Below are 27,002 nucleotides of genomic sequence, written 5' to 3'. Positions count from 1 at the left end.
CAAACCCTTTGAATTCAAAGGCTCATGAAACTTACATAGGAGTAGGGATTGGTAATTTCTTGCTGTGACTCCAAGGAAGGTAGAAAAGAAGTAGAACGGAAAAGGCACAGACAGAAAGATAGTGGGATAAACATAGAAGAATAAGCACTGCGCAAACTTTTCTTTCTCCTCACTCTTTCCAGAAAGGACAAATAGCTAGCTGTCTGCATCTTTAATATCCTACCCTCAAAAAGAAAGAAAGAAAGAAATATAATTTACCAAGTGCTCACTAGGAGCCTGGGGACTGGATACTTAATGTACATTATCTTGCCAACCCTCAAAACGAACCTATAAAGTGAAGAACAGTATTTTGGTCTGTTTACACTTGATGAATCTGAAGTCCCAGAAATGTTAAGCAGCTTGCCCCAAATCACACAGTTCGTAAGTGTTGGAACTAGGATTCAGATCTTTTCTGCTGTTATACCAGTCTTCTGCGAGAAATGTAGATAATGTTCCGACGCACAGTTTCAGCTCTAAAATAAGAGATGGACTTATTGGCAAAATGACTTGATTGGCGTAAGGTTTTCTCTATTCAACAGCATGGGCTCACAGTTTACAGCTAAGTAGGCAGATAGGAAGAGGGGGAAACAAAGAAAATGACAACTAGCATTGCCTTCTTTTACCCCTTATTCACCCGCCTGCATTTTCTTTATATATTTGAGAGGTGATACATGAACTTGCAAAGAGAAGCTGTTCCGTGTCAGCACCCAATTGACTGTAACTGTAGAAGATTCCTAGTAACCCAAGAACAATGTCGTTTGCAGTTTTTTGCGATTATGGGATTTCCCTGAAGATATAAATACATACTTATGTGAACTATATAAAACTGTAGACTTTGTAGGTCAAAACCAGTAAAATACCATCAAGGTGATGGGATTCAACTGAATATTACTGCAAAGGAGGAAAAACTGTGAGTTGAGTAGTAACTCTCTTCCAAGATGAAATCAGATGTTATTCTTGAACTCTAACCTTATGCTGTCTCTATGAACAAAGTGAGAGTCAGTCCAGTCTTGAGAAACGCCCTTCAACCCTAAAAATTCACCTCGTGTTCTCTCTCAGGAAGACTTCATTTGTTTATTTTTGAAGGGTGATGATTTTAAGCATGTCAAGACAAAGAGACGGCCTCTTTAATGTTACAGAACAGCTGCACAGTCAGTTTGCTGGACCCCCGGTGCCCCTCAGGATGGCATGGCATGTGGGGCTTCTACTTGAGGAAGCTGCTCTCAGTGGCAAGGCAGCATGAGCTTCGCCAGTGAGAAAGTGCCAGGCCTTAATATGGGAGCAAGGGGACTTGGGGACTAAAATAAAATTAAACCAAATGGTAGAAACACGCTCAACTCCTTAATTTGTCTGATTAGAGCCAACAGGCGCCACCGTGTAGAACATTTGCTCCCCTCCCAGATGCCATTAAAGCAGCAGTGGAACTATTTCTAGGCTTGGCTCCAGATTGATGGGGGGTGAACTAACAGTGGATTTGGTTTCAGCCTGGAGTCAGTGTGAGATGGTGACAGACTGCAGTCACTGCAAAAGTCTGTGGGCATCAAGTGTTCCCCAGAGCACATATCTGCCCGGAGGAGAGCCCGCAGTCCCTAAGGAACATTCCTCTCACTCCAGTCTCAAGCCAACCCCGACTCCTATCCTCTATTACTCTGCTTCATTCTCTAAACACAGGTGCAGGATTACTTAGACTTAAGAGTTTTTAGAAGTGTTCGGTTAATGTATACCAGGCTAGCTTAATATTTAATCATTGCCCCTTAAAATTGCCCTATGCTGTGTAAAGGGTACAAAGAGGGGCAAGGCTATCTTTTGCTGTTCTGGGAGAGTAGTTACCAGTAAGAGGAAAAAGAAGTAGAAGACTCGGTTCTGGGGAATGTATAGAAATCTTGACAGCCCTCCCCTGACCTTTTCTGAAATCAGCACTCTGTTCTCCCCCACCCCCAATCAGTCTGCCACTAGCTGTGTGTCCTTGAATTGCTTAACCTCTTTGGGACTGATGGTTCACACGTTTGCAGAAGGAAACGTTCAAAGATCTCTGTGGATCTTGAAAGTGCTAACATGCTGTGAGTGTAAATGTAAAAGTACTTTTAAAGATTAGAGGTGCTGTATATCGAATTGTTATCATACAAAAATCTTCCTCAAATTCTCTTTTCCAGTTCTGCTATTAGGTCACTGATCAATACCATCAACTCTGTTTTATAGAAGTGAAGTTATTTTTCTAATAATTTAACTGAAATGTTTATTGAGCACCTGTGCTAGGCACAGAAGCATATCCAGGTTTGTTGGAACTGAATCTTCTATGATTTGGGGGACCCCCTTTACAAAAAGGCAATTACAAATACAAACTTAGGTGTAAAAGTAAATATTCATTTAGAATGAGAAAAGAAATCATAACATGTTACTGAGGCTTAGAGATTTAAGTCCCTTTCTTCTCAGCTCTCTTTAGGCAATTTATCAGAATTGCTTATGTAGAAATGCTTCTGAATGAAACCTGGCTTTCCCCCTTACCTAGACAGAACATTCTACAGATCTCAGCAACTCGTAGTACTCAGTGGGGCCTGTGCAAGTGAGCAGCTCTGAAGTTTAAGCTTCATGAAGCTTCCAGGTCAATCTGCCTCTAGTTCTTTAGGGAATCAAGACACGTAGGATAGGATTCCAGCCTCAAAAAAATGACAGGGTTATAGCCATTAGCTAGCACTCAGCCCTCATAGCATCAGCACAGAATTGGCACTGAATAAATGTTGTTGAATGAAACACGACCTTTTCAAGGATAGTATTATGTTCTTTACACTAAAGAAGATAATAGTTTACAAGAACAAGATACACTACTGCTACATTACAGGTGAAAAGGATATTTTAAATAAGAGAATACCCTAAGACATAGAATTAGCTACATGACTTAGGGTCTTTGACCAGTTCTTTAAATCAGGTAATTAGAATCAGCCTCGGCTGGGCCCCATGGCACAAAGTGAAACAGATTCAGCAGTTCTTCTGTGATCAAGACAGGTAATCCAGCCCTCATATCTGCCCAGGCTGTTACTCAGTCAACCAAGAAACTGCCAGTCCCCCTTTGCATCCTTTTTGCTGTCAGCATGTGCCAGTGAGCATCCTTAGTCTTAACTGCATCATACCCAACTACTTAACTACAGAGATGGAGTTCTTAACCAACCTTTGGTGGTGGTTAAGTAGATTTTGTGGTTTGCAAACATGGATGGAAAACAATCATACTGATCTTCCCTAAGTTCTAACTGAAATTAAGCATTTCTCTCAGTTGTTGATGTAGGGAAGAAACACAGTTGTTTGCGCTTCCTGAGGCTTTATCATTGATAGAAATCACCTGTATTTTTATACCACATGATAGCAGTTATTTTTGTGTATCACTACTTCAGAATTATAAAGTTTTTAGCCACATCACTAGATTTTTATTAGATGTCCTAATAAAGAAGCACATATACTACATCACATTTAAAACTACTTGGATATCTGTATTTCAGTGTAGTTGGATTTCCTTTGCAATCCTATATATTAAAATCTTATTTACATGTTTAAAACAAAAGCCCTATACATTTTATTTTATATATTTAAAACATTATTCTGAGAAGAGATCCATAGTCTTTAACAGATTGTGAAAGGCGTTCCTGACACCAGAAAGGTTAACGCCCCTATTGTAGAAGCTAAGGTTAGGACTGAATTCTGTTGACATTTACTTTGCAGCAAAATTTGGTAGAATTTTTAAATAGCAGCAGAAAAAGAATTCAAGTTCACTCTGGGTGTTCATGTTTTCATTTAAGGAGTTCATAAACGAATAGGACGGTTAATGAGTTCTAGTGGAACGTTTTCTTCTATTATTGTGTACAAACTGCAGGTAAATACTATTTGATTTCTTGGGCCACATGCTCACAGTGCAGTAATAGTTAGATTAATTTCTAATATGTCTCATCTCATTATAGACCTATGCAATCGTCTCTTTCAATTTAAATTGAGCTTCAGGGAAGATTAAATACTTAGGTATTTATTCCAGTTTGTATAAAATTTCTAGATCCATACAAATTAAACTTCCTCTATCTAAATGACCCTAATCGTTCTAATTTAACTAGATGGAGCTTATTTCCTTTTGACAGAACTTGTCATGTTGAATCTTAGCCATGGAGATGAGCAGCATGCCAAATAGGTAATAAGGATTCCAGATGTTGCCTTGCCACTTTCCAGCAAAGTTATTAATGAAAGTCAGTTGCTTCGTGTCTTTTTTTATCCTCTAATATTGCTAAGAATATAAACTTCCTTTCTCCTTATTAAGTCATGGTAATTTAGAAGTACAGGAAATGGGCTGCTGCGGAGGAAGGTGATTTTTATGAAATTACCAATCTGTCGTACATGGTACATCTGGGAATCTTATAGTGATGTGAGGCTTGGTGGGACTGGGGTGGGAGAGAGTGAAGGAGGATATGAAAATTGTGACAGGGCTCTGAGTTTGATTCTGTGTGTGTCTGTGTGTGTACTGAAGGGGACCGAGCACTAAGAAATCCATTTTATTTACTTCTGGCTGGGATTAGCCAATAAAATAGGAGTAGCTACCATAACAGCCACTCGATTAAACTGGACCTGCCCAAGTTAAGGTGAGGCAAGATGTCTGAAGGCCTCTTAATCTGCCTCTGAAATCTGTTCCTCTGCCCAATGCCTGCGGGAGTCCAGGGAGACATCCAGGACACCGAGGTCCTTTGGTAGGGTTTCATGTATCTGCCCTCAAGGCACTGAAAGGAAGGTACAGTTGGAATGCAGAGAGAACCCTGGGGGCTGGAGGGGGATAGGACCTTGGAAAGAAAGTTGGAGGCCAGAAGATAGAAGGCCTGGTTCCAGGACCTGCTGCTAGATAATGACACGCCCTTTAGGCTCACCAGGAAGATCTAACTTTCTTAGGTATAAACAAATTAGACATTCAGAGCTAAGAAAAGCATAATAATACAAATGATAATTATAATAATTTTTACATGTGATGGCTTCATTAGTTTCTTTTGGGTTTAGTGAATTTTAAATGAATTTTCCTTCAGTTGTTAAAAAATACAACACTCCGGGCTCCCTTTTACTTTGACCTCTCTCCTTTTAAGTAAGCCATGGAAAGACCTTTATATTTCTAGACGTATAAAGTATGGCTTAATATTACTCTAGAGAAAGAAGTGTGATCCAAATAACTGGTGATGTGAAATAAAGTCTAACCTTTAGAAACAAGTCTCAACCAGCATCATAACCTACATTTAAATAATTTTATGTACACAGCCCTGCAGGCCTCTCATCTCTCATGATTTTGGCTCTGGTTAACAATAGTCTCATGTCTAGTTTAAACTGCTTTGAACTTTGAAGTAGAAGACATTTACCATTGAAACCATGTTTTGAAGTTAATACGTGCAGCATTTCCAGGATGCCTGAATGGTTATGTGGGTTTTTTGATGTAGACATCATTTCTTCAAATGTCTACAAAGAAATGCTATTCTGGCTTCAAGTATCTTCTCCCCACCATTACCTCCATTTATTCGTCAAGTTCGTTAACAATTGAAATTATTAAACTGAGCTCTACTGACATCTGCTGGACAAAAATCTGTTTTTCATTATATTATCAACTCAAATGTTCAGGTTTTACTAAATAGCTGGTTACTATTAAACAAATCAAACAAAGCTGTACTAAACAAAATAGGAAACAGAAATAAGCTAAACATAAGATCGTTAATCAGCATGTAATAAATCAAAGTAAGGGTTCCTGAGTCCATTTCTCCAGCTGGTTGAGCCATATTCGGTTTGGTGGATTAACACACATTTTCTGAGCGCCCTCTATGTGTCACCCTCTGTATATACACGGTGGGTTCAGTGCTTGGACAGGGCCCTTTGTTAAGGCACGGAGGGTCTGGTGGGGGAAGACATATATCTAAAAAGATTACTTCAGTAAGTATCCTATCCAGAGCACCTCCTCTTCCAGCAGTGGGACCACTGTGCTGTACCCATTGTTCCAAGAACATCTTTGTGGAGGAAATAAACCAGAGCAGAGCTATTTTATCCATTAGGCAATGCATAGTGCCTTGGGCCTAGGTATTTTTCATGGGCCTACAAATACGTGTGTTCTACAACAGGACAACAGCAGGTTGAAAACGATAAAGTTTAAATGTCTATAGAATGCATCATACTAGCCTCGTTATCTTTAAATTCAATGGTTCTCAAACTTGACTGTGATCAGAGTCACCTGGGGCTATTAAAGCAGATTCTTTTATACACCAGTGTATCTTTATATACTGGTGACTTCGTTGGTCTTGATTGGGCCCTAGAATTTGCATTTCTAACAAGTTCCAGGTAAAGCTAAGCAACGTTGCTGGGCCAGAGGCTGCACTTTGAGAACCAACAGTCTGAGAATGTTAATTCACAATTTTTGGCTTGAGTGCCCAGTAGTCAGTCACATCATTAACTGAATTAGGAAATTCAGCTGAAGGAGCAACCTGGAGAAGTGACAGGTAGAAAGATGATGAATTTGGCTTCTTCAAGGAAACAGAAGAAAAGGCCATCAAGGCCAGACCCTACAGAAGGTCTGTTAATACATTTCAATAAGATATGAACAAAACTCAGGTTTTAACCTGGCAGGTAAGTACTGGTAAAAGATAAAATCTGCTGTCCATTCACTGTAATAAGTGGTAGAAAATGCGTTGGTTATGTGAATCATCTTATCTTGGATCAGTTCTGGTATAGAACACCTGGGGAATATGCTTATGTGAGGAGGAATGTATGACCACACTCACTTGTATCAGCCTTTCAGCTTAGGAGTTGAGAACTAATTTTTTCTATTCCTAGTGATGTTTCCAAGCTTCTGGGTTCAGCCTTGTTCTTATGCACTTACATGTCTCTGGATAAATGACCTCTGAGGCGCTATGGATCCACACCACTTTATGAAATTCTCATTTAGGAAATGTGGCAAATGATAGATGATGGAAAATAAGGGTAAATAACATTTCTGGTGTACACTTACTACTCAGAACACGCTAAAAAAATTGGAGAAAGGAATGTGATTGATCTGCTTTTGTGTTTAAAACACCTTTAAAAATTGGCTGGCTAATCATAGCTCCTTGTAAATTCTAAACAAGGGGCAGAAGGCTCTAATTTTCTTCATACAAACCTTGATTCTAGATGACGCAAATTAATTATTTACTATAGATTATCTTCCGTATGATTCTCATATTACCAGAAGCTTATGATTCCTTGGAAAGATTCCAAGTCCTTGGCAAAATTTCCATTAAAATTTTTAAAATTATAAACACATATTTGTTCCAAGTCCACTTCTTTCACTTGCTGCAATCACCATCACGTGAAATTGATCACCTTTGCCTTGACATTATTTGGAATTGTGTCACATCAGAAATCAGACTTCAATTATTCCAGCTCTTTCATGCTGTCACTGCTAGAGCATGTGCTCTTTGATCATACACATCAATCGGTCCTTTCAACTCATCAGTCAGCTCCTGGCCTGCCTTCCTTCTGCACTGAGTCGGGATTCCGTGATGCATTATCTAGTCCCATGGTACCCAAAGGCTCTGTGGCCAGCAGCATGGGCATCGTCTGGGAGCTTGTTAGAAATGCAGAATCTCAGGCCCATCAGACTGGTATTTTAGAATCATTTTAATAAGATTCCCAATGATTTGTATGCACATGTGGTGGAGAAGCCCCAAACTCAATGTTTCTTTCAAGTTTCTTTGATTCTCATACACTTCTGTCTTTCCCTTTTCATTACTCACCCAAATCCAGTCCTGTTGAGGTTCCATATCTCGTTGAAATCACTTGTTTATATTTATCTTCAGATTTAAACAGTCTTTTGTGAGCAGATGTCACCTTACACTCCTAATCCTAGCTAAATGCTGTACCTATCACATTCTAGCAGCACCAATAACATTGTTTGAAGTCCTTTAAATTAATTGCTATGTAGGTCATGAGCCAATTACTAAGGTGCTCTAGCAGATTGATTGAGCTCTCTCTTCAAAAATATTTGCATTTTTACAGGATTCCTAAAGAAAATGGATTTAACCTAAACCATTCATAAATCTAATGCTGGTTTTTTGAGAAGTTGTTCACTGAGGATGAGTGACTTTTTGTCCTCAAGTTTTCTTCCACCTACTCATCACCGAAGTGATCCAAATAAAAGAACCCTGAGTGCTTCTGCACTGGCTGAGTGGCTTTAAAACATCTTCTCCCTGCAGGAGTACTGAACTCCAATATCTCCAAATATGGACAGAAACCACAGGTCACAGGAGAGGCTTGAACACACTTGAAATCTGTGGAACAGGGGAAGGACTAGCTGGGGGATTAACAGGAGTAGGAGAACAGATTTCCTTGTCACTGCTTGTCTCTTCCCCGTCTTCCTCACCAGACTCCGAGCTGACAGAGGAGGGATGTATATCTTATGCACACAGAATGCCCCACCAGGCAACTTGCATACAACATACCCGTGTTTAAAGAATTTGGGGGATGAATGGTTTTAAAGTATTGCTCATGGCATGATTAAATAAAATGGCACCTATGCAGCATATAGTCAGACGGTGCCAGCAGTTTGGATTATATCAGCAAGGGGGTGATGTTAATTTCTGAATGCTGAATCTGGAGAGAACAATCAATATTAACCATCAACTTTCACTCTGAGCCACATCAGTATTTCTCTGGTTACAAATACCTTTCATAATATCCCAGCTCCATTAGAGAAGAGAAATTAGGCAACTGTGACACTACTTTATAAACTGATTTATCAAGAGTCCTGCCTTTGCCTGCATAATGACTAAGTGCCTCACAAATGCTTTCCCTAACGTGTATTTGTAGAGTGATAGAACATTAGCTACAGATTTAATGTCACCATGGTTATAATTTGCATGTGAATGAAAAGTTAACATAATGTAGAAATGTGAAATTAAACTGGTTGACTGTGAGCAGTAGTCCTGCTAAGATCCTTTCATCTATCCTCATTATTTCACCTCTTGCCTTATTGTGTTTGCTGCTTTCTCCCATTATTCATGAAATTGTCAGATAAATCCCAGAGGAGGCACTAGCACACGGCTTCTGGAAAATAGTGTTTGGAGAGCTTATGTAATGGGACCAGTGACGCCAACATGTTCTCCATTGTAAAAACGGCAGCGTTCCCTTGCCTTGTTTATTGACCCTCAGCTTCAGAAGGAAGAGGGGGAATTTGGATGGGAAGTAGAATAAGAAAGCAAATTATCAGGAGGCTGACTTGTAGGTTTTTCTCAGTTTAAATGATACTTATAAAAGTAGAGAATACATGAGACTTTTAGTAACACTGAATCCACAGTGGGAACTATCTTGGGAAAACAAATGACATAATGATTATTATTCTATTCAGAGACTATGAGGAGAAGCAGGGAGGCAAAGGTCTTTTCTAATGCAAAATTCAGGAAAAAATAAACCAAACTACTATGGGTAAGTCACAGGAGATGAATTATGTCTTCAAGTTTTGTTTGCTCATGAGGTTACAATTGTGGTGCAATTTAAAGTGCTTGTCATTATTTTTCTTCCAGTAGGAAGATGAGTCAGGGAACAGTAAACCAGAAAGCAGATCTCGCTGGCTTTACCCGCTGAAATGTGATCTTGTGGAAAGTTAGGGGGAATGCTCCAGGCATCACTTTGGAGTCTCTGGGTGGCCTCTGCAAAGCACTGTCCTCTCATACCTCCTTGCCCACATCTAAAGATGTGATGCCACCATCTATACCTTTATTCAATCAGAAGAGCAAAATAAAAATAACTGCATTTATTCTTTGTATTATGAGTCATTCTAGCAATAGGCAAGTGAAATGAAGGGCATTTTAATCATATGTACCAGGGGACAAAATGTAGTTTGGAGGTGAAAGCAAGTATTTTATAGTTTGACAAGTTTTGGTGAGCTTGGTGACACTAAGCAGCTGTGTCATGAAAAGCAGCAGTACAGCCATGCCAGGTGGTTCGGCAGAACTCCTTTCCAACCTCTGCATACGCATTTTATGATTATGCTTCACTTAATCTCTCCCCCTCTTTTCAAAGTTCCTTTCAGAATTGGTCAGCTGGGAAATTAATTTCTAGAATTAGACTTTGTTACTAACCGCAGGCTGGATTCTCATATGTATGAGATAGTTAATATACTGCTCTGCTTGAAGCCTGGTAGGTTCCTCCTAGTTCTATAACAATCAGATTTTAAATATTTTCCTCTAATAAATTTTTACTTTCATAAAATTGACCCAATAATGAAGAAAAAGTCAGGAGGAAACCCTAGGGAATGAGGGTATAGAGAAAAGGCATCATTTACCATTGAAGGAAAATATTTCCTAAGCTTAAACCAGAGCAAACAAAAAGCACATGACAATAGATAGTCCTAATAAAATTTTATTGAGAACCAGTAAGTTAAATCCTTTACACAACATAGAAATACATATGATCCCAGCCCTTTCCAATAAATGGCAATGTAACATTGGCGTAGGATCCCTGAACATCCCGAACACTTTGCTTTACACCTGTAGGAGAGCAACAGCTCTTCTACAGCTTAACAATACAGAAATGGGGTGCTCTGACCTACTGCGGGGAGGCAGAACTGGAATTAGAATTCAGTATGAGTAGTGAAAGGACTACAGATGAGTTGGAGTAGCCAAAGGAGTAGATGAATAAATGTTTACTCTTCACGTTTTGTATTTCAAACTCAGATAAGAAAAGGCTGGGCATCATAAGATCAGGCACAAACTGACCTGAGGACACAGGAGCAAAGTCTATCTCTCAATTCAGTTATGCAGGGAAGTGGTAAAAAGAGAGAAAATGGCCACTTTTACCTAATACTCTGCCAAATAACTGGAACTGACATCAAAGATGAAAAGGGAGCCAAATGGCTCTAAGGATTACAGACTTCTTGATGGGACCAAAGCTCAATGGGACTGATGTAAATAATTGATCATGCTGTTCACTGAAACACATGACAGGATAAATGAATACTGCTCAGTAAGGTTTTAAAGCTTTGCTACTTATAGTCTTTGCATGGAGATGAGAGATACCTATTGAGTATTTTTTGGGAAACAATTTTGGGAAAGTTTTTTTTTTTTTTTTAACCAAAAAGATATCTGAGGGAAAAATGATGTAAGAGAAATAGAACCGAAATGATGCTTCTTTTCAAAACTAAGAAAGGTTCTAAGTGTAAGAAAGTGTAGAAGTTTCTTTCTGTCTCTATCATGGTGTTAGGGCATTAGTCTGAATTTTACAGCCTTTGCCTGAGTTTAAAATTCTATCCAACTTTCTTAGCTCTTAAACATAAATAAAATGAACAGCACAAATATAAAATCCTGCCAGTTTAATAACTCATAAAAAGCTAAAAAAAAAAAGAAACCTCAATTAGATTTGTATTAATAAATTTGTTAATGGATGACAGCAATTAAACTGCAATCCAAATATGAACAAAAATCTTACTCAAAATGTTCTTCATCCTGCCTTGATATCTTCCTAGGGTTAAATTAATCAAGATGTTTGGAGCACTGTGATCAGTTTCCCCTGGTTAAGAGAAAATGTTTTGCTCTTTTTTCTTTAGTAACTATACTAGCTAAAAGTGCAGGTACGGTAGAGTAAGACAATTTACTAAACCCAATGGTCTTTATTCTTTCAAGTTGGACCCCCAGCCAAAGGCAAATTAGCTTTACCATGAACACTGACACCATTGATCTAAATGTTCCCGGGAAAGGCACATCGTGTACACAGCTTACCAGCAGCACTTCAGAAATCTGAGAGGCACAAGGTTATCCCCAACCAGCACAAGTCACAGAGGAATAAGGTAATCCTAGGAACTGAGCAGTGGGCTGTGTTTTAGATCCTACTGTCGGTAGCCTTTAAAGGGTCAATTTCCAATATTGGCTATTTTGGTGCTAAATGGAAAATAACAGGGGATTGCTACCCACAGGAACCAACATACACACAGTGGGGATTTGGTTCAAAGTTCCAATAAAAATAGCATTTTTTTGTGACTGAGGGAGCCATAAAATAGGCACATTTAAAATTCTTAGACCTCGTTTTTTAAAGTTGCGAAATGTTCCAAAATCAGTCAAAACACATAGACTATAAACAAGCCTGGGAAAGTCAGCATTGGCAGGAGGAGGAATGGGGGCTGATGAGCCAAAACATTTGTACAGAATTTGAAGCACCACGGATTCTTCATCTACCAGATAAATGCCCAATCCTGAAGGCTCAGAAATGGATGAATGTTAAAGCCTAGGATATGCAAAGAGACAGGATCCATTTGTTCTAAGTGTGATCACTGGATAATACCTCCTCAAAAACAGCATTTATATCAAAACTTCAGTGTTTTTGTTGAAGTTACTGAATATATAGCACCCCTCTCCCATTTTAAACAGAAGTAGAATGCTTTACTAATTAGTGAAAAGACCGTTATCTAGATAGACAGGCAGGACATATCTTAGGGCTTGTACCAAGCAGCCAGCATTTTACAAAGCATAGTCACTGCAAAGTTAGTAACTAACGCAAGTCAAAGTTTAGAAGGTCAGTTAGACAGGGTGGGCTCAAGTCCTAGGTCACAACTTATTCACACATAGAAAACTCATTTCCTGATCTTATATTAATTCCAGAGAACAAATAAATGTATGTAAGTAGTTCCAAAACACACTAGCTTATTTTAGAGAAAACAATAACCTGCTTTTGTTAGCTTATCTTGAACTAACCTTCAAATCAGAATTTTCACAATGACCATCATATTTCAGAAGTTTTTGATAAAGATGCTGGATTACAGAGCCTGGATGCTCTGCTAACAAAGAGAGGCAAATCTCAAAAAGTGTGTTGACTTCTAGTTTAAATAAGCATTGTGAATTTGAAAAATGGTGTTTAGGTCCCTAGCCCAGTTGGCAACTCTTCCAGTATTTGCCCTGGAAGCATAGAGTCGTATTTTTGTCCCCTTTCATAATCAACCACCTAGAGAAAAGCAAAGTCATAAACTATCATAAAAAATACTAAAGAGAAGAAGTGGAGGACAATATCCAACAATAATCATGTATTTATCTTCAATTACATTTAGTTTCTTCTAAACATTTTTAGAATAGTAACAGACGTTTATATTTATAAGCTTAAGTAAGAATACGGTTGCCTCAAAGGTCTGAAATAGATACATATATGCCCTCAAAATAGTACACATATCGCCTACCCTCTCTTTAGGAGAAGAATGAAATTAAAGTTAATTAAGCATTCCTTGGATATTTTAAAGTAAAAGTAAATGATAAAAAAGGAACTGACCTAAAGACAAATTCTGAGGAAAAAATCAACTAAATCAAGTACACAGTTTGACTCTTGTTCCTTGAAAAGCAACGAACACTTTAGCCCAGGTCTGATACACAGAAAGGCTCATGCAGTGAGTCGCAGGGGGCGGACTTTCTTTTTACAGTTCAAATGCAGGGAACTTGGCTTTTGTGGGCACGAGCAGGTCAGCCAGGAAATATATTGTTCCAGCCATTCCTGAACAAAAAGAAACAGGCAAAAGTTATTACACAAAGTGATACATAGAGGCATGAACAATATTAATATAAATGATTTGAATGAAGTGGGCATCTGTTTATATTTATATACGGTGCAGCTCAACATTAGAGGAGATCACTAGTGAGGTGCTCAGCCTCTTTATCCAGGAAGGAAGATAGGAGGGAGAGTGGACCCAGACAAGTTCAAGGCGCAGCCCTGCCGTTTACCATATGTGAGCTCCTTCACTGTGGCCCTACTTACCTGTCCGAGCCTAAGAAACCTCACCTGTGTGACATGAGGATAATAATGTATGTTTTTGCTAAGATGATTTATGATGACATCTGCAAAATGCCCAGCACGTCCCTGGCTCTACAAACAGTAATTACCATAATGAATCCTAGTACTGGGTCTGTGGTGGTCCATGCAGTAACAGATTGTGAATACTGAGTTATCGTATTAGGAAATAAAGAAGTAGTTTAAGAAATAACTATAAAATTAATTTGTTGATAAAACTAAAATACAAAAATACATTAATTACTAAGCAGAGAAGTAAATGTTGATACTAAAAGGCAACCAAGCAATGTGTGAAAAATACCTTCAAAGAGGGAGAAGGGGGTATCTGGTGTTCTGCATCCGTGTTCTCCATAATCTAAGCACCATTCAGCAAACTGAAAATGAGACCAAGTTAAATTACTGAAGTGATTTCTTCTACAGACCCCTAAAAATTGAGTGATTGTCCCCAAGAATTACTCTGAAAAGTAAAAAACTATCCCCACAGCAGGGAAAGGGGTTAATGCAGAGAAACAGCTGGACTAAAAGAGAGTATGAAGCATGGGAGGAATTTAATAAACTGTCTGAGCCACGCGTCCAAGGTTGTCAAAGGAGAAAGAAAGGGACAAAACCACCCTACATCTCCATAAACGCTGTTGAGTAGAATTATATCCTTTTTTAAAAAAAAGCTAATTCAACTGAATAGCTTTGAAGGTTTGCTTAAACTGTGTTTGTTCTATAGACATGGTTTAAAAAAAAATGAATTAAATCAGATTCATTAGAGACCCTTCCACACCCTCCTGGGCGAAGGTGCCTTCTTTTGGGTGGTTCTGCCTCCTACCTTGCAGGCCCTGTACAGGTACTTGGCGTCCCGTGTGAGGTTGTACAGCGTCAGGAAGGCGTAGGCGTTCCCTGCAGCGCCATGGCACAGCCCGTACCCCTTCTTCAGCAGCCCGTGCTGCCAGATCACTTCGGCACACTGATAGGCATCGTTGAGATAGCGTTCCTCTCGGAACACCTGCAGAGTTAAGGGACACAGTTTTATTACAGGGGGTATAAAAGAAACGTCTACTGACATTCTTTCCTGATAGGAGAGGAAGAGAGACAAGGTAAGAGAGGAAGGAGGCAGGTGGCTTGGCAAGAAAGGATAAGGAGTTTAGAGCCAGAGAGATGCGTTGTATCAGTGGGGACAAACTGCAGTAATTCACTAGCTTTGCTTTATTTGTTTTTAAGTATGAAACTGGGCATGGCTTTGTCTGCACGGTCTGAGTTTTGTGTGTGTGTGCGTGCGCGCGCGCACGCGCGCGTGCTGGTGTACGTGGGTGTCATTGGTGAAGTTGCCTTATTTTACTTGCAATCTGCTGTTATTGTTAGTCACTTTCCAAAGAACACTCCACTGCCTTCTCTGTAACGTGATGCCCTTCACCATTAGGAATTTTCTTTACATACTGGAGAAGAAAGTGTTTATAAAATTGATTATAAAAACTGATTGGATTAAAAACATTATACTTTGTTGGAAAAAGAGGTACACCTTTACAATCTATTGTGAACTCCTATATTTTGATCAAAGACTTGAGAAATATTTTCTCTGAGTAGACATTTTTAATATCTCACTATAAACTAAGTGGCCTTAAAAGTAGAATAAGACAGTTTTAAGTGTTTCCAATATATAAAACTTTCTGAAAGCAAAATCTGATATACTAATAGGTTATTTAGACTATGAGATGCCTATTTATAGTCTACAGATTTAAAATTTGTGGATTTGGCATCAATGACCATAGATATCTGGTTTACTTCCATTTATTCCCCTCAAATAAAAACCTTTTCTTCTTTGATTGTGGCTTTTCCATTAGAATGCTTTTAAGAAGTGGTATTTGCATTTTTTATTATGGTAAAATATACATAATATAAAAGTTATCATTTTAATCATTTAAAGTGTACAATTCAGTAGCACTGATTAAATTTAAAGTGTTGTATAACTATCACTGTTTATTTCCAAAACTTTCCAAACATCCAGACCAGAATCTCTGTACTCATAAAGCAATAATCTACCTCCCCATCCGCCCCCAGCCTCTAGTAACTTTTATTCTACTTTCTTTCTCTATGAATTTGCCTGTTCTAGATACCTCATGCTAAACATCACATCATAGAAGTGGAATATTACAGTATTTGTCCTTTTGTATCTGGATTATTTCACTTGGTATATTTTTGAGGCTCATGCATATTGTAGTATGGATCAGAAGTTTGTTCTTATTCATGGCCGAATAATATTCCATTTTGCATATACACCATATTTTGTCCACTCATCTGCTGATGGACACTTGGACTGTTTCCACTTTTTGGCTACTGTGAATAACGCTGCCATGGAACACTGGTGTACAGGCATCTGTTTGAATCCTTGTTTTTACTTCTTTTGGACATATACCTAGGAGTGGAATTGCTGGATCCTATGTTAATTCAATGTTTAATTTTTTGAGGAGCTGCCAAACTGCTTTCTGTAGCACATGACCACAGCAGTGCACAAGGAGAACTCTTTCTATTTTTAATTAAGCTCCCTGGATACTTACCTTGGCTTGGCCACTGATGCTATCTATAATCTTGGCTACTCTACTTGTCAGCGAGGCAGGCTTCTGTTCTATGAAGTAATGTCTGCTATGGTGCAGATGGATACTGTCAGAGTGAGTTATAATCCATCTAGCAAAGTGATTTTAGGTCCAACAAGTGATATATATATATATATATGTATATCTCAATATATCAAGAATTATACAAAAATTAATTTTGAGTTACAGAATTTTATATTATGTTTTCCAACTTATTTCTAAAATGAGAAAATTCGTAGTACCTTATAGGCCTGAAGGAGCATGTAGATTACCCCAGGGGAACCATGGCACCAGTGGACTAGCAGATCTCGAGTATCGCCCACACAGGGAGGGTAATTGCCAGAAGGGAATTTCAGCTGGCAGACATAGTCTACACTGGGCTTGACCAGACTGTGTAACTTCGCATGGCTCACTTGAAGGCTGGGCTAAAAATGAGAAAGGGAATTATTAGTTCTGCTGAAGCAAACAGACCTTCCCAAGCCTCAGGGATGAGTTTTAAACCAGAAAGAGAACATGACTGAAAGGAGTTTAAAGTCATTAAGAGGTTTTGGATTCTACCCATTTTTTTCAGCTACTGGAACAAACTAAAATTAGGCTCTCAGTTAACACTTGGAGCCTTATGTATGTACTATTTTTCAGTATTTATTGTTATCTACATACATACAAATAATTTTCCTAAGCCAATATTAAGAATGTAAGAGAAGTTTCCTACGGTTTTAATACCATAAACATACTGTTGGGCATAGCATATTCAGCTATTTTTCATGTAAGTTACAAAATCCATTGAAAAAGCTCCTTAGATTTGCTATGAGTGAGCTTTAGGCAGCATATCGTCTTGAGTTTTCTATTGATTTTGTTCTTACTCCTGGAATTTGTTCATGGGTTGTGCCTTATAATGTGGAGTAATACTAACACAAGGCATCTGCTGAGAGAGCAGAGCAGAAGGGCACTTCACATGGAGGAAGAGGTTGAAAACGCCGTAGTATGCACAAGTGGACGAGGTAGGCAAGCATGGTCATCTACGACTCAAGCATCATCTCAAAGTGCAGCGCCTTTACATGTGCACACTTTACATGCACCTCGGCAAACGTTGCTCTTGCTTGTTTAGGCCACGTAATTACCAGGGGAGTGATACAGTTGTGGACAGAATGAAAACTAGAGCTGGAGCACCTGTCTTCTCCTCCTAGCAGGCACTGTCAGGAAGCACATTTTAGTCTCACCGTCATCACCTCTTACCTGCATCAGGTAGTAATAAATTCCTGCCAGGCCATGAGCAGCCCCCACGTAATATTCTTGGTACCATTCATACATCAGTGGAGTCTTGTCCGTGAAGTTTCTCTTTCTAGCTAGGTTTTCTCCAGAGGTTAAGACTGTTTCACAAATCTAGTGGGAGAAAACCAACTGAAATAAGGAAAGAACCAGAATAGAGGTAAAGAACTTTTTGCTAAGAGGTGCTGGGGAACATGGCAAATTAGACACCATCTTATGGCCACGGATGGGCACAGTTTGATTTTGTACTCAGAAAAGCACATGTGGCTATTCTGCCTAACAGAGGGACGCTCCAGAAGATTCTGAACTCTTTTCATTGCCTCTCACAAAAATTCACCTGTCAAAGGAAAGCAAAACTCCTTCAGGCACAAAAGGGACACCTGCACCGAGGAAGGGAAATCTGGCCCTTAGCTTTGCATGGGCTCCAAATTCTCAGATGGAGCAGCTGGACTTCTTACTCTGAGTCACTCCGTTTCCAACAGCAATCTACGTGAAGCTGCTGGTTCCCGGTTCATGCCTGACTTCAGAGGTTAAGATACACCTTACCTTCCAGGCACCTGGGATGTGCTAACTAGGAAATGAAACCATAAGTGAGGCAGATAGTTAAGTGGGATCCTAGAAAGACTCCAAAAAGTACAAAAACGTGGTACCTGCTGAATATGGCTTTGAGGAATCTTTTCCACTCCAAAATTCTTATTCACAAAAAGAAGAGCATAGATATAGCCAATTCGTCCGTAAAGCATTTCATTTGGAGCATGTGGATCAATCTTATTTAGGTGAATTAGCCTTGGAATAAAAACACATGCCTAAGATAATGTGAAAGGGATCAGGCAGTGGTAAATACTTAAAGATGGTACGTTTAAAACACACACATACAAACATATGTATATGATTATATATATACATGTATGAAGTTATTATATATTACTTTAAATATATAATAGTATAATATATAAAATAGAAATATTTTAGTATATTTACATATCATAACATTATATAATATCAAGTGGGCTGCCCCAGACCACAAAGGGTAATCAGGGTTCAAAGATTAACCCTCATCTAAATTTGTTTTCTTCAGTTCACAGTGGACCTCACAGATAAGAAATTTAGAGAAAGGAACTCATGAGAACGGCTGAGGCCACCTGCAGCCTCCCTAAGTCCCTCACGGCAGCATGCCCCAAGACCGGCAGTTGGGGTCAGAGAAGCTAAGAATTGCTGACTATTATAGCATTCAGCTTGAGGACAGGACTAAGTCAACACTCAAAAGGCCATCTGTGTCCATAAAATGAAATGCTTGCTGCACCCCAGTTGTCCCCTTGACTGGAGAGCTCCTGAATGTGTCGTCCAGCCTAGCTGAACTGAAGTGTCTGCACAGCAGCCTGGTCTGCCACTGTCGGTAACACACAGATGGCTCAAAGGCATCAGTCAGTCTCCCTGACTCCTCTGTCTCTCAGTTTCTGGTCCTTCTTGTTTAGAAATAACCATGGTTATCAATTTCTTGCATATTCCTGGAATTATTTTATGCATATATAAGCATAAAGCTAATAAGCTATTTACCAACACATCTTGACAACCACTCCTTATCAGCACACACAGAGTAGTCCATTCTTTATCACAGTTGCACAGTATTCCATTGAATGAATTTATTATAATTTATTAGCTCCCTATTGTTAGATTCAGTTCAGCTTCTAAAAAAATTATTTGGGTTATTCTGGGTTTTGATTCCAGGTAGGATGGAGTAAGCATACTCCACCCGGCCTCTCCCAGTAAATGCAGCGCAAAACCTGGAGAGAATGCCTGAAGCAGCTATCTGTGGACTGAAAAGTGAACAGCAGCAGGCAGAATAGGGTGACCAGAATCTGAAGTGCTGCCAAACCAGTAGTGAATTTACTGTATCTTCCCTTCTGGTACTTCCTTGGCCCAAACTCAGGGCAGCCTGACCCTGGAAGTGGGCATCAGAGGGCTGACAGAGAGAGCCCAGAAGAAGCCCTTCAGCTCTTCCTCAAGGAAGGACAGGAAAGGGAACTCTCACCATCAGAGAGAGTGGGTCAAACACCTCATTTTTCTTTATTTCCACTTTCCTTTTCTCTGTTCTTTCACTCCTCAGGCCACAAGCAATCTCCTGGTAGCAGCAGAAGTGAAGGCAGGAGGCGCCAACACTCTGAGTGGGGGGCCTGTCCTACAGATTGAAGGGACGGGTAGTCCCAGGAGTGGGGGAAGGCTCATGGCTTCACTTCTCTTTCGAGCCTCCCCATCACTTGGCCCCAAGATGCAGGCATTTTTGTGGGATGTATGTGGCTGAGTAGGGTCACCAAAAGCCTCAGATTTCTTTCCAGAGAAGCAAAAAGGGAATCCCAAGGAACCAGAAAGTAGGTAGAGTTCACAGAGGGATAAGAGCTCAGGGAAGTGAAGTGACTGTACTTGTAGTCTTAATTCTGAGAATGAGCTTTTTTTTGGTGAAGGGCAGCAAGTATGATAGATAGGGAAAATGTCTTTGCTATTTTAAATTTTTCATCACATGAAATTCTGAAAGCACATCGCAATTATCTATAAATTGTCCCTATACATTCAATGTGAGACCATTTAAATTATTAAAACAATTTAATTTTTTTGTGAAACCTGGCAAAATAATGTTAGTATACAAGAAAAGTATGAGATGAGAGAGCCATGGAATTCCAGAAAAGAGAAGTTATGAGAGGCCATTAGCCCTTCCAGAAAGTGACCTAACCTGAGATTGATTGCCTTTGGCACTAAATATGCTATTTAATCTCTTATCTCTGTACTTTAACTTTCTCATCTATAAAATGAATAGTCCCTTCTAATTTAAAAATTTATTTTTTTAAAGTAGGTAAGTATAAACAACACCTGCATATACATATGCATATATATATATATATCATCTAAGTTTATATACTAAAAATGGTTAATAAGTATTCAGAGTATCAAAAATCATACTCCTGGAGTGATTGGTTATATCTGAATTATTCTAACAAGGAATCAACATTCAGAGATACCTGTCACTTTAAAAAAACTTTATCAAAATCTACACTAGAAGATCTGATAAAAGCATAATAAGAAATGTTAGAAAATGGCTTTCATTGGTGGAACGGGGCGTGGAGATGGATGGGAGATCTGGGAGATGGTACAGGCTATACCACTGTTGGATGAGTAAGCTCTGAGAAGGGCCGAAGGACAATGTGGCTTCTCTGAGCCACAAGAACAGGGTGGAGACTAATCGTATGTATGTGTGTGTATCTTCTTCCTAAGAAATGTTTGCACATTTGGTAGAATCTGGTTAACTGCTTGTGCCTTCATTTACTCAGTGGTAAGGTTATAGCTGAGAGAATACACAGCCCCTATCGCTAATCTCTGGAAGCTGCCAATGTCTACAAACAACACAAACAAGCAAACAAACACTTAACTGTTGCTGCCACCAAGCCATACATCAATAGGTACAGAGTCTTTGCTCTGAAGGAAGGTACTTGTGAAAGAGAAAATAATCCTTTCCCAACCCCTGCCCACCACTTCTACAAGCCTGTGGTGGTAGGTGGGGAAGACTTCATTAAAAATGAAGAAGACATGTTTTAATAAGCAGAATGAGATTTTAGTGACTAAAAAGGGCTGACAGTTATGAAAAATGACTGAGAAAAAGTTATAAGGGAACCTACTCCCCAGCAGCAAAGGGGGGTTTGGACAAGCATGGTTGGTTGCAGTTACTGACAAAGTTAAGCTTTTCCATATTACACTTCAGTCGATGGACACATCTCAAACTGGTTAAATATGCAAATACTGGCTCATATATATATATTTTTCCACTACAAACACAGGCGTTAAACTCACAGTGGAACAGTGGTTATGTTAGGAAGAGAGACACAGTGGTCAGAGGTTGCTATCATCTAATACTTTTTCTGACTTTTTCTCCCCAATGTCAACAGTGTTATCTGGCTGGTTATGGGCCTTTTTTTTTCTACTTCAGTATCACATACACAGCTCCACCCCCCCCAATATTTTTAAAGAACTTAAATATATTTACTAAGAAAAATTCTATTTTTTTTTCATGTCAGAACTGGCAGGTCAGTAATGTTGAAACCTTAAGAAAATAAAATGTCTACTAGATATAAACTCAACTATTATAGTAAACAGAATGGACATCTCAAGAGTTTTGATAAGAATTTATTACCGAGTTTTAATATAAATGAATCAAATTGTATAGAATTTACATAATTCTATTGAAAAGAAAAAGCACTTTTGATTTACTTTTGTAAAGGGTATTGAAAAAGCTATTCAAAAAGGGAAAGGACTGTCAATTTTTAAACAAACACTGCTCTATGGAAGTTACTCGAAATAATTATTGCATTAGCTCCAATGATGTTCTCACCTAAATAAAATGTGCTTGAACCACTGAATTAGAAAACACCACTCCTTTATTTGCCAACTTTATGACCTGCGTTACCACTAGGTGGCGATACATAATTAGCATACCAATCATTTTGCCACCAAACTCATTTGCATCTGGAAAGCTCAAAGTAGATAGCAAGTACCTTTCAAATACTCAAAAATATTGTTCAGTGCATCTCATTAAGATAGTACTTAAGAAAGGAAGTATTTCATTTTTTTCCTTCTGGACTTGAATTCAAATCATTAAGACTGCTGGATCTAACTGGATCCAATTACTAAAGGTAGGACTTGCAGCTGCACGTTTTACGTGCTATATTCTTAAGATAAAATGAAGAAATAACAGCATTTATGAAACATAATGGTTATTTTATGTGTTTTCAGAAACTCTCAAACCTAGAAGCACATCATTGCAGCTCCATTTATTTGTTTTGCTATGTTGATATTAATTAATAGCAACTGATCTTTAGAAGAGACAAGTCACTGAAATGTCACTGAAGGAAGAATAAAGATATAAAAACAGGATAATTCTGTTTCACTCCTAGCAATATTTCCCCAGGGTGTTACTGGGGAGAGTTTTTGCCTTTTATTATCAAAAAGAAGTCCTTTACTTACTCCTGACACAACAAAAGAGAGAGGGTATACACTTTCTGACCAGAAAGCCTGAGTTCTTCATCACTCTAAGTACTGGCCCCAAAGCAAAATACATGTGAAGTTAGTCACTTAACTGGGCACAAAACAGGCAATGTTCTTTATTCGTGTAGTGGCACCAACTATCTATGCGTAGAAGGAAGGGAGAAAACAGTATAAATCAAGCAGTACAAAGAACTAGTGCTATTCATTATCCTCCCTGCCACCTCCCTCAGCCAACTGCAGGACAATCTGAGCAGAAACACACACACACACACTCACTCACTCTCTCCCTCTCTCTCTCTCACACTCACACTCCTTCTGCGGTGTCAGAGACCCTTTCCAAGAAAAGTGTAAATGTTCTCTTCATGCTGAATACAACTTGGGGGTTTTAAATATATCTCTGGAAGCCCTAAAATTCTCAAAATTCCAAAGTTAAGAATCCCTACCTTAGGGAAACTCTGATTTCTTTGGATTTCAGTTTCTCTGTCTAAGGATTAGACTTTCATTGATCACAAAGGCCCTTTTGGTTTCTAAAACTAAACATTATTATTCTTAAAGACCACTATATTAAGAAAATCCAGAAAAGGGACGCTGAAATATGATGTTGGCAGTGGATACCATACAGAGACTTTGAGTGTCTGTGACATCTCAAAATGGCTGTGTGATATGAGGAAGAAGGTTAGGTAAAAAAGTAAAATAAATAAGTAGGTTTATTAAATAAATCATGACATCAAGTATTTTTGGATTTCCTGAAATTGAATTGAAAAGACTTAGAGATTCTTCCTCTAAAAGGGAGGAGATGTGAAAGTAATTTACAAATAATTCTTTTCTTCTGTTCTTCCATGAACTCCAGAAATCTAAAAAATCAAAGATGCCCCAAAACATACACCATAAGAGAAATGCAAATTAAAACAATGAGATACCAGTACATAACTATTAAAATGGCCAAAATCTGGAACACTGACAGTACCAAATGCTGATAAGGATGTGGAGCAACAGGAATTCTCATTCATTGCTGGTGGGAATGCAAAGTGGTACAGCCACTTTGGAAGACTGTAACTTTTCTTACAAAACTAAACATACTTTTACCATATGATCCAGCAATCATGCTCTTTGGTATTTATCCAAAAGAGCTAGAAATTTATTTCCACATAAAAACCTGCACATGGATGTTCATAACAGCTTTGCTTACAATTGCCAAAACTTGAAAGAAACTAAAGTGTCCTTCAGCAGGTGAATGAATAAATCAACTGTGGATAGATCCAGACAATGGAATATTATTCAGCATTAAAGAATGAGCTATCAAGCCATGAAAATACATGGAGGAATCTAAACGCATTTTACTAAGTGAAAGAAGTCAATCTGAAAAGGCTACATACTATACAATTCCAACACTATGACACTCTGGAAAAAGCAAAACCATGGAGACAGACCTTTTTAAAAAGATCAATAGTTGCCGGGGTTAGGAAGGAGACAAGAGGAATTAATAGGCAGAGCCCAGAGAATTTTTAGGGCAGTGAAACTACTCTGTATGATACTATAATGATGGATGTATGTCATTATACATTTATCCAAACCCACAAAATGTACAACACCAAGAGTAAACTCTGTAGGCTGGGTGATTATGATGTGTCAATGTAGGTTCATTGATTGCAATCAGAGGACTGCCTGGTAGAAGATGCTGGTAACAGGGGAGGCTATGAGTGTGTGGGGTAGGGGGATGTTTGGGAAATACACCCATATCTGTGCCTTCCTCTCAGTTTTGCTGTGAATTGAAAACTGCTCTCAAAAGTCAAGTCTACTAAACAATGAAACAAAAAAACCCTTTGCTGGAATTGTAACTCTGCTTGTTAGCACAGTCAGTGGGAGCCTAACAGCACTGCATGCAGAGCTGCATGGCAGCAGACTTCTTAGCACAATTCTGAAAGAGTGTTCAGTAAACTCCAGTAAAGTAATAAATGTAGTTTATGAGTGCAAAAGTTTAGTAATCTTCATGAGTCACAAGCTTCTAGTGAGTTGCCCTGATTTGTATTAAAAATGAAAACCTGGATTTGCATGTCACTTGCCCGTAAGAAAAGCAGTTTTGAATCTGCTTGTGTTCCCTCAGGAGGCCTCTCCCAGCCTACTGCCTGCCGTGAACCACACTTCTTTGAATTACTGATCTTGCATAGCACTCTGGATTAGTAATCACATGATCAGGCTTTTGATCTCATTTTTGTTACTGAACTGATGTTTGATCTGGAAGGTGTCAGTGTCACTGTATCTTGCAATAAAATAGGGATTATAATGGTTGTTCCTTAACTACATCACAGGAATAATTTGAGACAAATGCCAGTACTAAGATTTACTGCTGAGAGAGAGGAAAATTCACTAAAATGTTCTTTTGCTAACACACAAAGAGTTAAAGCCTCATGACATAGATAATAATTCTCAGAAAGAAACATGATTACCGGGTGATGCAGTCTTCTGCCTGCTTCTCATTGTTCATCTTGTGGTACACCACAGCAGCCACTGCCAGGGGGCCCGCGTCCCCGCAGAGGAAGGTGATGGACCGCTTGCTCAAACAGTTGAGACTTTGCTTTACGTAGCCATGTGCCATCTGTAGGTAGGCAGGGTCCCCAAACACATCATAGAGCTGTAGGTAAAGCACAGCAATACCTGGAAAGCAAAAAGAAAATCACGTACAGATGAGGAGAGGGCATTTGATTGTATGTTTTGTGTGTGTTGCCGACCCAGCAGTGTTGATTTTCGATAAACTATAATAAACATGTAAATTATCTGGAAGTTCAGATGACCTTAGTTCTTGACTCAGCTTTATTACTAAATAGCTCTAAGAACCAGCAGGCAACCACTTGTTCCCAGTTTCCTTACCATTACAACTCTAAATCAAAATAGGAACTGTAAGAACTCTAAACCCAAGTTTAATATTAATCCTTCCTGCACTCTGGCTATTGTGTTAATATATTCTTTTTGATGGTTAAATGATAGGCCATAAACCTATGGTTCCAAATAAATCGCCACATACTTATTTAACAAATAATAATTAATTTAATAATAAACAAGAAATGTTTGTTCTTGTGAGCTAAAGAAATTCACAGACTAGCAAAGGAAAAACTCAATTTTTCTTTGCATAGAAGATAATTTCTTCCATGACAAGACAGAGTAACCAAGTCCCCTACCCAGTATTGTTCCAGGCAGGGATTATAAGAAAAGTACTAAGTTATCTGAGATCTGAGAAAATGAACTCAATTCCTCTTTAATTTTTTTTTTTTTCTCACTGTCGAGGACCCAGCCACTTTAGGAACTGTGCTGTAGAAGCTGCCAAAAACTTCTGCTTTGAGCCTTACTTGACTTGCTTCTTATCCTGCTCTTAAAGCTGGCTATATGTAATTGAGGCCTTGTCTGCACGTCTTCGTTCCAAATGCCTGTCACAGTAGACAGATCCTTTCCTCTGAAGCCGACTGGTCTCAGGGCAGACTCAAAGATGTGGGGTAGGGAGCCTGCCTGCCTGCAGCATTTCCAGAAACTCATTTCTCCCCTTAAAGTACATTTTCCATCTCATTTACCATTTTTAGAAGATACAGAGTCTCTGTTTAAATCTAAATTAATAGAGCCAATCTCTTCATGGATTTCAATGCAGTAAAAACGCAGTTTGCAAAATTACTTTTCACTGTACTGAGGACAATTTTAAATTTAGATACTTTTCTCATTTTGCATGGGTAATCTCCAAAGCTTTGTGCTACAGACAATTCAATTTCACATGTATATTGAGGCCAAATTTTCATTTCCTGCCAAAGTTAATAACGTTGTCTGCTCTTTCAAAGTGGCTTGGTGTTAGTAATTCCACAAGCTGCTGATCAGATGTACCAGTGCTTAAGGTTTGTAGACATAAGTGTACAAAACCATGTATGTGGGTAAGGAAAAAAAAAGTTCTCCTTTTCACAAATGATCAATGTCAAGAGCTTCTTCTAGAATTAGGTCCTTAATAGGCTTCATCTCCATCCACAGCAGGCATCTGCAGGCAACCCGTTTAAATTGTTACCCTTTCACTTTGCCCTCCTGTTCCCATCGCTGCCAGAACTTTCCTAATTAAGTTATGTAGGCACTGAAGCCAGATAATGACATGACTGAGACCAGAGAAAATAAAAAGTGATTAAATACAAACCCAATGATTGTCTTCCTTTTCAGACCTTTGTCTCTCATTATCAAGAATTTCTCTTGGCCTAAATAGTTACTAAACAAAACCCATTAAGGTGTGCAATTGTAAGGTCTGATGCATTTCTCATGAAAAACACAGTC

At 38.8% G+C, this 27,002-nt stretch overlaps 1 protein-coding gene across 4 annotated transcripts in view; it reads right to left on the bottom strand.

Moving 5' to 3' along the window:
• Positions 1-10,409: 10,409 nt before the first annotated feature.
• LANCL1 (LanC like 1) overlaps positions 10,410-27,002 on the bottom strand; it is a 30,582-nt gene continuing 13,989 nt past the window's right edge. For all 4 annotated transcript variants that reach the window (XM_014564152.2, XM_006190508.3, XM_032479949.1 and 1 more), the window contains exons 4-10: positions 25,154-25,361; positions 18,326-18,461; positions 17,643-17,789; positions 16,649-16,831; positions 14,645-14,821; positions 14,129-14,201; positions 10,410-13,533 (exon numbers count right to left, since the gene is read on the bottom strand). In XM_014564152.2, coding sequence (XP_014419638.1) covers positions 13,457-13,533; positions 14,129-14,201; positions 14,645-14,821; positions 16,649-16,831; positions 17,643-17,789; positions 18,326-18,461; positions 25,154-25,361 — 1,001 coding nt within the window. In that variant the 3' untranslated portion in view covers positions 10,410-13,456. The remainder of the gene's footprint in view (positions 13,534-14,128; positions 14,202-14,644; positions 14,822-16,648; positions 16,832-17,642; positions 17,790-18,325; positions 18,462-25,153; positions 25,362-27,002) is intronic.

Source organism: Camelus ferus, chromosome 5 (genome assembly GCF_009834535.1).
Source record: "Camelus ferus isolate YT-003-E chromosome 5, BCGSAC_Cfer_1.0, whole genome shotgun sequence".
NCBI lineage: Eukaryota > Metazoa > Chordata > Mammalia > Artiodactyla > Camelidae > Camelus > Camelus ferus.
Note: the sequence above shows the minus strand (reverse complement) of the source record. Positions and strands in the feature narration are given on the sequence as shown.